Here is a 12,837-nt window from a genome sequence, read left to right as displayed (position 1 = left end):
CGGCTTGTCACGACCCTTTACAATTCTTCAAGCTGAAAACATTTTTGTATAGTCAATCTTTATACAATACTAATTATTACACTTTCTATTCCAATATATGACGCAGCTAGCATTTTCGACTCATGATCCCACCGTAAATCGCTTAGTCCTACAGTAGACTCCCGTTCTTCAGATTCCGCAATATCTGGTGTGTAAATAACAACACACCTAACAAAACTCTTGTCTTCATAACCATAACCCTCCAAATTGACATCCCATACAGATATCTTGCCAAAATCATCACCCACAGCTAGTAGTTTCCCATTTGGTGACAAGACACTATTGAATAATAGTACATCCTTTGAAACGTGGTGACGTAGATCAGCCGAGAAATTGTCTGCATTTTTGAACAATTCCGAACTTTTAATAGTTTCACCTGACTCGGCATCCCATATGTTTAAAATTCCCTCCATTGAAAGCGATGCTAGTATACTCTTCTCAGTATTTGGTATCCAATGTAATCCAATAATGGGTGAGCCATGTAATTTCAAACCTTGATTTTTTTCTGATTTGACATTTAAATCCAAAGACGTATGTGCTGATGAGCTACTCCATACTTTGATCTCATAGTCAAAATCAGAACAAGTAACCAAAAGCTTGGAAAATTCATTAAGCTTCATCAATGATATATGATTTTGATGTCCGGGTAAACTGCCAATCGGCTGCACTTCAAAACTATTGACGCCAACGTGTGGTTGTATTATATCGTATATCTTGATTCCCTGAGTTGCAGTTGTTAAAGCAAACTTGTCTTCACTTAGCCAACAAGCAGTCTGAACTGCACCAGCACCAGCAGCACCAGCAGCACCAGCAGCACCAGCAGAGTCATTTGGTTCCTCATTTTTAATTTGTCGTACTAATGATAGCGTCACTCCATCCCAAACTGTAGTATTATTGGCACTGTCAATGGTTATTACAAATTTACCCAGCTTATTCCATAAAATATTTGTAATGAGCGATTGTTTAATTTCATTCTCGGCATTGATATCTTCAAATACAGTGTTTGCGATATTCTTGAGCCTTCCGTCGGGAGACCATGCACGTATTTCACTGAATGCGCCAGCTGTAAGTAACAAATTTCCCAATGGAGACCAGGATACCATGTTAATCTCATTCTTGATATTTAGTAAATCAGGGTGATTGATCTCTACTGACTCAACAAATTTGCCGTCGTTTATCGCATTAATGATTGCACTGCCATTGGGCTTGCCATATGCTAGTACTTCACTAGTGGGATACCAATCGCAAGATAAACTAGATGAGAAGTCCAATAGTTTCGATACTTCTTTTGTTTCAAAACTGACATTATCTGGTCCATTATCAAGTTCCATATCATCCCCCTGCTTGCCATTCTCAACTTCCGATTTTAGTTGAAATCTCTTTTGATTCTTTGTCTTTGAAAAGTTGGTGTCACTCAAGTTGGTAATTTCTTGTTGTACAAGTGCACCTAATAACGTATAATCGCTATCGTCTTTGGCATCTGCTTCAGCAATAGTGTAGAGTATCCCCTTTTGTACTAGATCCACCAAACATCCAGGTGCTATCTTTTCAATTATCCTTTCATTCTCGGCATGTTCGTATTTCAGGCACTGTGACTGTCGGTCAAATGTGAATGCTGACAAATCATAGCCTGCTTCTTGAAAATATCGCCATATTAGATAATTCAACTCTTGGCTTGTAAGTGACATGTGAGTGTATCAATGTGAGGAAAGTATTATGTTTGGTGGGTTAATAGACAGGGTCTCTTTGTTGATGGTTTTTGAATTTTCTGGTGATAATTTTTCTCTCTTGTTTTTGTTTTCAGCCAGCATTGTCTCTTCTCTATATCACAATGAAGTAACGCTTTCGTAATGACAACACGCAACTAAACTAACCTTAAGCAAGAGCATTTTTTTCATGGCATTGTATTTTGTTGTAGCAATTTGCAATATAACCAACCCAAAAGAGGACTGCACTGCGTCTTTTCCTACGATTTCAGCAAATTTTGATCCATTTTGGACACCAAACAATAATTCTCTAAACGCAAGATACTTGTTATATTATAGCAAGGATATAACAGGGTGAGACGTCAACTGCACTCTTCTCTTTCCACAGTCACAGTCTTGCTGTTTCTACTTTTCGTCTGTTTTGCTTTCTCTGTGAGTTTTAGTTTCATGATTCTCTCTCTGTTTCATTTTTCCACACAAAATTGGCCAACGGAAAGAGATCGACATTTATACACAATCAAACTGTCAATTGCTTCCAACCAACTATAACTACGACGCCCTACCCCAACCATGAACAGAGGTAGAAATAGACAAAGCAGAGCAGTCTGGAAGAACCAGGATGGTCGAGCCAACAATCCTTACGCTGCCAATAACAACTTGGCTCGCACAGAAACGAATCGAAGTTACCTCACAATGTCGGGGCAAGATGGCGCCAATCAGAGAGGAGCAACTGGACCTAGCTCCAACCTGTTGCAAGTGCCGAATCCATATGGCGACATGCATAACGCCAATGGGAACCAAAAACAAAATAGGCGATACAGTATCCATTACGCAGCCCATCAGCAGCATCGTCGTTCTTTTTCACAAACGGGTGCTGCCGTTGCTGCTGCTGCAACCGGCACCGGATCAGGGTTTGGCTCATCAGGAGCTCCACAATTACCAGGATTACCTACGGCACCCAATGCTTTACGCGGTGATGATAGACCAACAACCATTGAGCAAAAAATTTCCAAGGAATTGGGAAACGGTTCAGCAGCTGAAGTTGACGATTATTACAAGACATTGAAGAAACAAAACCAAATAATTACTAGAGACATCAAGGAAAATATTAACCAAAATCAAAAGAATATTTTAGAGTTGACCAAAGATTTAAAAGAAACGCAAGAGGAGTTGGTAAATATGAGAGTCACTGCTAAGGATTTGTTTGAAGTTCTTGATGATTTCAAAGATGCTGCTGAGCGTCGACTAAAATTGGAGTTTGACGCACCTCAACAACTGCAACAGCAGCAACAACTGCCACATCTGCCTACAAAGCAACTGTCCTTACGTCCAACGACTAACCAAAAAGATCGATCATCAATACTTGTACTTGAGAAAATGTGGGCTAAAGAAATCCAATCATTATTCAAACATGTCGATGGAGCATCTAAATTTATTCAACCAATACCGGGTAGACATGTTTTGGCAGAAAGTGGTAGATGGCATGAAGTCAATGTGGGTACATGGAAACCAAGTAATGCTGGGCATTTATTCATTTTGAATGATTTGATCTTGATCGCCACAAGAAAGCCACTAGGTGGTGGCAGTGGAGGCGGTGTTCATTCCAGTGACAAGTCTAGTGCTGAAGGTAAAGGAAGTAAGTTGCAAGCTATACAATGTTTGCCAATAATTCAAGTATCATTGAGTCAAGTCAAGCCACCGAAAAGTGACAATTCGTTGTATTTTATCAACATCAAGACCAAGTCTCTCAGTTATGTTTACTCCACTGATAGGTATGATCACTTGGTCAAGATTGTTGATGCATTCAACAAGGGTAAGAATGAGGTTGTTCATGCGAAAAGGTTAGAAAATGGAGCCAAGAATATAGATCAAAATGGTGATGAGTCCAAAGAGGAGAAACGTCAATTGCGTGAATCATTGAGACATTCAGGTTCTTATAATGACGGACAGGGAGTTGTCGATGACCAAAGTAAGCGTCTCAGTGGACCTGGTGGTATTGCCAGTCCTACTCGTACATCAAATTCCCACAAACGATCATCATCTGATTTTGTGTTGGATGATATTAGTGCTAGAGTACATTCGAGGAATCGATCGCAAGATATGGGTCAAACTATGAAAGTGGCGAACAGTAGTGGGAAATCGCTGATATTTATTGAAATCAAACGTGTTGAAGACAAATTAGATGATGTTGATGTACACATATCTCAAAATGAATACGTTGGAGCTGTAGAGCTATTGGATCAAATTGAATCAAAGATTCGCACAATTGAAAACAAGTTGAATAAACAAAAAGTTCAATCAGGTGGTGCTGATATGGGTGATGAGGCATTATTGCTCGATGTCTCAAAATTAAAAATATCCAATAGAAAACAAGATTTGATTAAAAATTTGTTATTCGACTTACAAAATAACATATCACGATTCCCGTCACGAGCCATTGGTGATTTACTCCATTTGTTTGATAATTTGAATGAACTACAAACTGGTATTCAAGCATACTTGAACTCAACCTCGCTTTACCTCTCAACAATGGTTTCGAAATTGATTGTTGGACTACAAGGAAGTACCAAAGTTGATGTTGTCAACTATTTATCCAATTTAGTAGTGGTTAATGTTGCCATTGTCAAACGAACAGTTGGGACATACAATACCGAAGTCAAAGCCATTATTGAACAAAGTCCCAATAGTAACAATGTTGATTCATCGGGGTTGGTGGATTGGTGTGCTGAAGAATTTAGTAAATTGTTCAAACAAATAAAAAGACATCTTTATGGCACCTTGTTGATTGTTGATAATGGAGGACAATTGGAACAAGAGGATGAATTGGGAGTTAGTCATACGCAGTATCGAATAAAAGATGAGAATTTATATGCTCAGTTTGCTGATGTTTTGGAAAATCAATTGAATGAATTGAAAACTGTGGGGATCAATGTTGATTTCATTTTCGACTCCATATTAAATATCAAGCAAACAACTACTTTATAGATTCAAGAGTATCAAGCTGTTTAAAATTTCATGTTTATTCACCAGCAAATAATACACACAAAGTAAATATTTTTGAAATGTTGTTGTTTCTATCGCATCTATAATTTATCATAAAGAAGCATCAAATCATAATGCTCTCTAAAATACGCACCTCTTTTCTTCAAATAAAGCAATATCAAGGTAGCAACAATCAAGATTCCCGCCAAGATACTAAACAAAATACCAGGTCCAATAGCTCTCAACAAAGGTTCAACAATAAACGTAGCCACTGCCCCTAAAATTTGACGAATCAAATTATTCAATGCTACTCCAGTAGCCCCCTTTCCAGGCAACGTATCCACCAAGTATGTCACCGTAGCTCCAATCACCAACATTGAAGCAAATCCACAAATGGCAGTTCCAATCAACGGAACAAGCCAAAACTCACCATACTTGATAGTCCATCCAAATATGAGACAAGCAATGGGATACAAAATACAAGCAAGGACAATATTCCACGAAATACGTGATTCCGGAACTAATTCACCATGTTTTTCGGCATACTTGTTCAACAAGTAATCATTCCATCGACCACCAATCATTGATGCGGCGAAATAAGTGACTGAGTTGGGGATATACATCAACCCAACAATGATTTGCGAGAAATTGTATGGTGATTTGGAATATTCATAGGAGATGGCCATATTGAAGAAATAAATCAATGCAAATGAAATACCGGAGAATAAAATGACTAGTATAACTGGTGGGTGTTTGAGTAAGATTGTTGAATGTAGTGGACGAATGATCAAATCATAGGCGTTGGTTTTGAAATTAGCCCATTTATCGGGTCGTCCTTCATTTGCAGCATCATCGCCCGGGGTCAATGTGTTGCGCGATGCCACTCGTGAGGGTACATTCGACGCTGATCGACGTACTTCTTCGGAAATATACTGTTGTTGTAATCTTCGAGAATAGGTTGATCTATTTGTAGTTAAACGTGATAGGGTGGGCATAACGGGATCCATTACTGGACAGTCATCGTCAGCATCTTCAAAATGGGAGTTTACAGATGCTGCTACTGAGCGTCTGCTGAGATTTGTTGCAATTCGTTGTAATTCTGTATCAGATATTGGCTTTGGCTCGTGTGATTTCTGCTGCTTTTGTTTACGCTCTTGGTCTGATAAGCTACCTCCACTAAGAGAGCCATTATCCTCTTCATCACCGAGCGCAGACAAATCACTCTTTTCATCATCTTCATTTGGGTCTTGTTGATTTTGCATCATTGCTCTGATGGCTTGTAAATTGTCAACTTTCCGAAGCGTCTCTGGCAAAAGAAAAGTCATTGATAGCAAATTACACCCAGCAAAAATCAACAACAACCACTGTGTTGCTCTCCAGCCCCATGCTTGAGAAACAGCACCACCCAAGATGGGTGCCATAAATGGACCCATTAAAGGACCAAGATAATACCATCCCATTGCTACACCTCTTTCGTGCGGAGCAAACAAATCGGCAATTGTTCCTGCACCAACAGCTTGAACTGAGGCAGAGGACCCACCTTGCAACACACGCAACACAATCAATGCGGAAATATTGGGAGATAATGCAGTTCCAATTGAAAATGCCACAAAAAACACAAAACTGACTAGATAAACCGAACGTCTTCCGAATCGTTCACTAAATGAAGACCACCAAAGCGGGAAAATACCCAACGAGAGTAAATATACACCAACAGAAACATTGACTTCGGAATTGGTTGTATGTAGCTTATCAACAATATCATCAATTGCTGGCAACATAATTGAAGTTCCCATGGGACCAGTCACTGAAGCCAAAGCAATAATAGTTACAATCAAATACTTGATCTTATTCGGGTATTCTCGAGCATCACGATACTCCGGCACAATCACCAATTGTGCTAATAATCCACGTTTTTCCTTCATGGGAACACGAAGTGATTTTTTCGATCCCGAGGTTGCCGTTGATTGTTGTCTAGTCACTTGTGATCGTTGTCTTTCTAAATCTTCAAATGAAGATACACTTTGTTCCAAGTCGGCCAAGGGGCCAAGTATAGGATTTGGTGGTTCATGTGCATCTGCAAATTGTTGTCTTGAACTTCTTCGTGAATTGTTACTATGACGTGATTCCTGATGATGAATATGAGGTGGGAATGCAGTATAAGGTGAGTTTGCTGGATACACAGGTGAATCTGATCGATTCAATGGTTTCACTTGGTGCAGATCACGAGAATCATTTTGTTGGGATTCTGATGAAGCTATTGAAGTATTGTCGGGGCCACCACCATCTTCATCACTGGTTTTATGTAGACTATTAGGAAGGTGTGTCTTTTCCTCGTTGTTTGATGAACTAGAACTAGGAGACATAATTGTACGTGGAGTTGTGAGTTTAATATGCTAAATTGAAGTATATGAGCTCAAACGACAAACCATGTAACAAAATATGTAGATGACTGTTGAATAAGTAAGTGTGAATAGTTGTGATTATGGAGACAAGGACAACCATGTAAATGTATAGTGTCTTTTCTATATAACCGAAAGAAGCACTGGTGTTTGAAAAAAGGGAATGATATATACTTCCAAGCGGCTAATGAAATACAAAAGAATATGGTGGGGTTGAATTTCAGTCACACTTTCACTGTTTCTCTCTTTGAAAAACTTTGCGGCTTCCCTTTTTGTCCTTTCTATTGCTTATGTACCAAGAATTGAGTGGATGCAGCGCAGTGTCTAAAATCTTAAAATGTCACACGCGTTGAAAGCTTTTCTTTGATTTAAGGTTGTAAAGAATAAGAATAGCTGTTTGGCGGATTGGAAGATTGGTTGAATGGAAGAAGGGAAGTCTTATAATAATATTAAAAAAATTTTCACTCAAAAAAAAAAAAACGGCTGTCCCTTTTGAAGTATTTTTTTTAATTATTTTGTAAAGAACTGTTGGGTATATATATATATATATAAAGAGTCGATGGTATTATACTTTGTAAATTGCTTAGTATACGGAACAATAAAGAAGGTTACATAACCAAATAAAAGCGATAAATAGATAGTGGAGTATATGAAGGCATATGAAAAAAAAAAAAAAAAAAAAAAACTCCTTTAGCGCCGTGGTTTAGGGTTAATCTAATATTATATTTTTAGTTCCGATATATTCCAAATGTTCCCAGGAGATATTACGATTCTTACTCCCCTTTTTACAACATCCATCTCATTCAAATGATTCACAAGTACTAAAACACAAACGTACGTTTCTCTGTTATTCAAACGGATCTAATTCAACGAAATCAACGTTGATATAACACAGTGAAATGGTAATTCATCAAACGTCTTTATAAAAAATAATAATTTTGCAAAATCTAAAGTAGTTGAAGACCCTTATTGTGTAGTTATCCGCTTACTTGGCATAGAGCAGGAAGTACCTTCAATGGATCAATAGCCCCATTTTGCAAGAGTATTCAGCGTCGTTTAAGAAGGTGAAAGTTGCAACTGCAGCATGTTTCTTTTTGTGACGTGTGTGTCCCTAGTGACACAATTGTATACACACATCAGTATGAGTGTGCAACCCTCTCACTGACAAAATACCTCCATCAAAGCGACCATCGATGAGGGATTTTCCAACGACGGTATGCTTTGTCTCTGCTTGTACCCATGTTTCCCTTTATGGCAACCTTTGACGGTCTTACGGCTAGTAAAACTTTTGTTTTGTTGTGGTAGTAAGGCTCATGTTTCCAATATGGTTTTTGTTACTGAAACGAATAATTGCTCCAAAAATCACGGGCATAACTTTCTTATCGCCGACAATGAGCACAGTGTCTCAAAAATCAATGGCATATAATAGCTAGTCGCGACACTACTTGCAATAAATTAGCGAGTGAAATTTAAATATAACACTTCCCTATCCACCAATCAACAAGGTCGCGGAGTATTGGCATGAGTATATAACGAGAAACCAAAGGATTCCGCACTGTCGCTTTCTATCAAAGTTGATGTAGTCCAACGGGATATAGTATTCATGTCCTCATAAAAAACAAATTGTCACGTGCAGATATTCACAACAAAAAAAGAGACTGTTTCCGGTCCATCCCCACCAAAAAAATCACATAATCATCAATTTAGTGAAGCAGAAGTACACTAACTTTCAATTCACCAACGACATTATATACCCTAGGTATACAACTCATTGCACTGGCATCACATCTGTACCAGCATCACCTACCATGAGCATACGACATACATGGCCAGTGATTATTGTCAGGACGGCGATAATCATACCAGTATTTGTCATTGGTTGTTTAGCAATAGTATTAACGCAATTGGTGGGTCTATTCATATTCAAAAACAATCCATCTTCCAAACAAGCAGTCATCAATGAAACCAAGACCCATTTTGTCATATTACTTGCTGGTCTTACTTCAATTATAAACCCATGTAAATTTGCCATCACAATAGATACAAATTCAGTTCCTCATGGTTCATCATTCAATGTTGATTCGAGTAACCACATTCATACTTTGCTTCAACCAAATTCCGTCATTATTTCTAATCACCAAATTTATACTGATTGGTTGTTTCTTTGGTTTTTGACGTATACTTCACATTTAAGTAATGCCGTCTACATTATTCTTAAAGATTTATCCAAGATCCCCATTTTAGGGTACGGTATGAAGAATTACAATTTCCTTTTCCTTTCAAGAAAATGGGAACATGATAAAGTTGTATTGACTAATCAATTGTTGGAGATTGATGCTAACGCCAGAGGACATGGGCCTGCAAATGGGTATAGACTCTTGTCATCCACTGACAAAGAAGTCAAGAAATGGCCTCAGGGAGTTGATAACTCCAAGATTTGGCCATACGAACTTATATTGTTTCCTGAGGGAACGGTGCCCTCCGATAGAACCACCAAAAAGTCAGCTGAATATATCGCATCAAAAGGTTTGCCACCATTAAAACATGTTTTGTTGCCTCGTATCAGAGGTTTATACTTGGCATTACAGAAATTGCGCAATACAGTCGAAGTGGTGTATGATGTAACAACGGCATATTCAGGTTTGAAAGAAGATGAGTATGGAGAATTGGTCTTTTCGTTGAAGAAATTTTATTTAAAGGGTCATGGACCACCAGTGGTTAATTATTTTATCAAGGGTTATAAGTTAAAAGACATACCATTGGGTAAAGAAGAACTAGATTCCACTGTTGAAGCTAGTGATGAAGATTTACAAAAATTTGAAGATTGGTTATTGAAGATTTGGTATGAGAAGGATCAATTGATGGATAATTTTTACAAAACTGGTAAATGGGGTATAAAAGATGATACACAAACGAAATTGATTGTTGGTGATTTCAAATTAAAGAATCACTTTGAATTTTTGAAACCGTTTATTGTATTGCTTACTGTGTTGTTGTTGAGCTATACTTTTTTATCCTTGGGTTACACCTTGACATTTGGACGTAAATAAGAAGATCTTTAGATCTTTAAATCTATAGATTAAAACAACATAGAAAGATATAGAAGCTGAAAACTTTTCTTTGTTTCATTGTGGTTTGGTCTGTTTGAAGTTTGTTTTTGCTTCGCAGAATGAAACTCTTCACTTTTCGTTTTTGTACAACTCTTTGGTTTGTTGCAAAAAATATTGTACTTGACATTAGCAGTGTTTCATATATGTGATGGATAGCTACACAACTTTGCATGATATGTCTAGACCCATTGCACATCTCATTATATTAAAGCAAGCTACATCTCCCACATTCCTCAGCGCAGGCCCCTCTTATTTTCCTCTATAAAAACAAAACAACTCCCCATCCTCAATGTTTATCATATCTAAAGGTGTCATTCTACTAACCATAATCATCCAATTCACCGCTACGGTATTGCTTGTGTTTTTGTTACTTGGGTGTGTCGACACTTCATCAAGCTACTCCAACGTATATTTATTCAACTACAAGTTCAATTCATCGTCATTATTGTATCAACATTTGACGCTTGATTTAAATTCCACAAATAGTACCACTTCCACCACTACATCTATTTTGGGTGCAGACTTGTCTACAATCTCTGTCAAAGTTGGTTACTTGGCGTTTTGCATATCATCGGAAGAACTCGAACAATGTATATCCAATGCCAATCTTGCAAACATCCCCCAAATGTCAGTCACATTTCTAGAAACCAAATTTGATTTACTAAACATTGCCCAAACGTTTCACAATTCAATAGTCCATTCACATTTACTAATGGCATCAATAATCCTCACATTGACCATACTTGTAATTTTATGTTACTTGATTTTACCCGTTAGCTTTGGTGCAGTAGTGGTCAAGAAAATTGGACTTGTCTTGACGTTCATCAACATGATACTTTGGGGGTTGGGTAGTATGTTGCAGCACCAACTGGTTAATGCCACCACCAAGTTGATGAGTGGTGTTAGTTTTGAGATTGTTGAAGTTGGTAGAGGACAACGAGCAGAGACAATGACGTGGGTGGCCTTTAGTTTTTTGATTGTGGTGTTTTTGAGTTTTGTAATGATGAATTATGTTGCCATGAAGAGTTTGAAAAAGAAAGGTGGTGGTGGCGAAGAGAAGAAGGGGGTGATTATGGAAAAAGTATAAAGGTTAGTAATAGTTTATAAAATACCATGCAAAATGTATGAACAAGTGAAGTTCAATGGAGTCTAGAGCAAACTCAAACTTACCTCTCTACATGGCACTCGCAACGAACAAGCAAATTGTATAATCGATATCCTATTAAATTAAAAAAACTGGTATCAAACGAGTTTCTCTCCCCCCAATAGCTATGTTTTTACTCCTCTCCACTTCTCAAAGATTCTTGTACGAATGATGCTTTGTATGCTTAACTTGGGCTAATCCAACAGTTTTGTCTTCCAAATCAATTGAAACATAAGCACTTCTCAAGAAATTATCGCCCAACCTAGCATCACCATCATGATCACTACTACTTCTCAAAATGGTTAATCCACAATGATTCTTTTCATGATCAGGTACATGATCCTTAATCTTTTTCAAACGATCAACAAAATGATTCAATGGAGCCACAATGCTAGTGTCTTTGTCGAAATTGAAAGTAACGTAGCCTCTCTTTTTACCACGATTCTTGCAATCGACAACGTATACTCCCAATTTATCCGAGTATGATCCGTTCAAGGAGTCTGAAATCCCTTCAATAACGTTTCGGGGCAAGTATGTGAACTTGGAACCAGAATCAATGATGGCATCAGTATCATTCTTGAAATCTTTGCCTGAAAATGAAATTGACTGCAATGGCACTGCCAATTTATCACCAGAAACTTTAAACTTGGTCAAGTTTCCCGAGTACTTGTCTTCATCAATACCTCCAAATAAGATTTGTCCTGATTTTTTCTCCTTGTCCGGTAAATACAATGAATATCCAGCTTTACCAATTATACCTTGCTTCTTCAAATTGTATACAAAGTTGTCATAAGTTGAATTATCCTTTGTCTCTTCATCATCCTTCAATCCAATACCCAACACTCCCATCTTGGCTGATGACTTATCAGCAACAACAAATCGTTGGTTAGAAACTGTCTTTTTACCAATGCGTACTGTATCTTCAACATAAGTTCCCGAAACAGTTGTGTCATCAGCATACTCAATATTAAATTCGTCATTCAATTTCTTTGCCGTCTTGGATTTGTCGAGTGAATAGGTTCCTTCGCTTCTGCATTTGGAACCGTCAAGACACTTGGTTTCAGGACTTGGTACCCACAAGTCACTTGATCCAGTATCAACAATAACTTTAACTTTTTTCTTTTTGGATCCAATCTTAAGCTCGGTGGTGTAAAAATTCTTTCTCCGTTTCCAATTGGTCTTGATATGGTCTCTCTTGGTTAAGTCTTCGGCGACGTTGGTATCAGCCAAGTCGCGATCAACAATGAAGTCATGGTATGAAATTTGGAAATCAACGGGAAGGACTTTATTGTTGCAATTGGCAGCAATGGCTGCACCTTGACACTGCGATGCTAAAAGTGATGTCAACAAGACGTTTTGGATTATAGTAGTGATCTGGACCATGGTATGAATTGATTAATGAGTACCGAACTAAAAAACTTTGGAGGGTGGGATTGACCATCCCATTTTATATT

General features: G+C 37.9%; 6 protein-coding genes across 6 annotated transcripts; 3 read left to right on the top strand and 3 right to left on the bottom strand. All coding sequences in view use genetic code 12, as the record gives it.

Annotated features, from left to right (window-relative positions):
* Window positions 1–59: 59 nt before the first annotated feature.
* Window positions 60–1,727, bottom strand: CPAR2_602780 (uncharacterized protein; the record flags this gene model as incomplete). Its single annotated transcript, XM_036808790.1, has 1 exon — window positions 60–1,727. One exon carries the CDS (start codon window positions 1,725–1,727, stop codon window positions 60–62), a length of 1,668 nt encoding a protein of 555 aa, XP_036663044.1.
* A 588-nt stretch (window positions 1,728–2,315) lies between these two features.
* Window positions 2,316–4,730, top strand: EXO84 (exocyst subunit; the record flags this gene model as incomplete). Its single annotated transcript, XM_036808779.1, has 1 exon — window positions 2,316–4,730. One exon carries the CDS (start codon window positions 2,316–2,318, stop codon window positions 4,728–4,730), a length of 2,415 nt encoding a protein of 804 aa, XP_036663043.1.
* A 98-nt stretch (window positions 4,731–4,828) lies between these two features.
* Window positions 4,829–7,093, bottom strand: QDR3 (Qdr3p; the record flags this gene model as incomplete). Its single annotated transcript, XM_036808768.1, has 1 exon — window positions 4,829–7,093. One exon carries the CDS (start codon window positions 7,091–7,093, stop codon window positions 4,829–4,831), a length of 2,265 nt encoding a protein of 754 aa, XP_036663042.1.
* A 1,844-nt stretch (window positions 7,094–8,937) lies between these two features.
* CPAR2_602750 (putative acyltransferase) lies at window positions 8,938–10,179 on the top strand (the record flags this gene model as incomplete). The annotated part of the gene is made up of 1 exon (XM_036808756.1): window positions 8,938–10,179. The coding sequence occupies one exon, from the start codon at window positions 8,938–8,940 to the stop codon at window positions 10,177–10,179; it is 1,242 nt and encodes a 413-aa protein (XP_036663041.1).
* Window positions 10,180–10,528: 349 nt separating this feature from the next.
* Window positions 10,529–11,326, top strand: FIG1 (Fig1p; the record flags this gene model as incomplete). The annotated part of the gene is made up of 1 exon (XM_036808745.1): window positions 10,529–11,326. The coding sequence occupies one exon, from the start codon at window positions 10,529–10,531 to the stop codon at window positions 11,324–11,326; it is 798 nt and encodes a 265-aa protein (XP_036663040.1).
* Window positions 11,327–11,533: 207 nt separating this feature from the next.
* On the bottom strand, window positions 11,534–12,766 carry CPAR2_602730 (pepsin-like aspartic protease; the record flags this gene model as incomplete). The annotated part of the gene is made up of 1 exon (XM_036808734.1): window positions 11,534–12,766. One exon carries the CDS (start codon window positions 12,764–12,766, stop codon window positions 11,534–11,536), a length of 1,233 nt encoding a protein of 410 aa, XP_036663039.1.
* Between the last annotated feature and the right edge of the window lie 71 nt (window positions 12,767–12,837).

Source organism: Candida parapsilosis, contig 005504 (assembly GCF_000182765.1).
Source record: "Candida parapsilosis strain CDC317 annotated contig 005504".
NCBI classification, from domain to species: Eukaryota; Fungi; Ascomycota; class Pichiomycetes; order Serinales; family Debaryomycetaceae; genus Lodderomyces; species Lodderomyces parapsilosis.
This window is presented reverse-complemented; position numbering and strand designations above follow the sequence as displayed.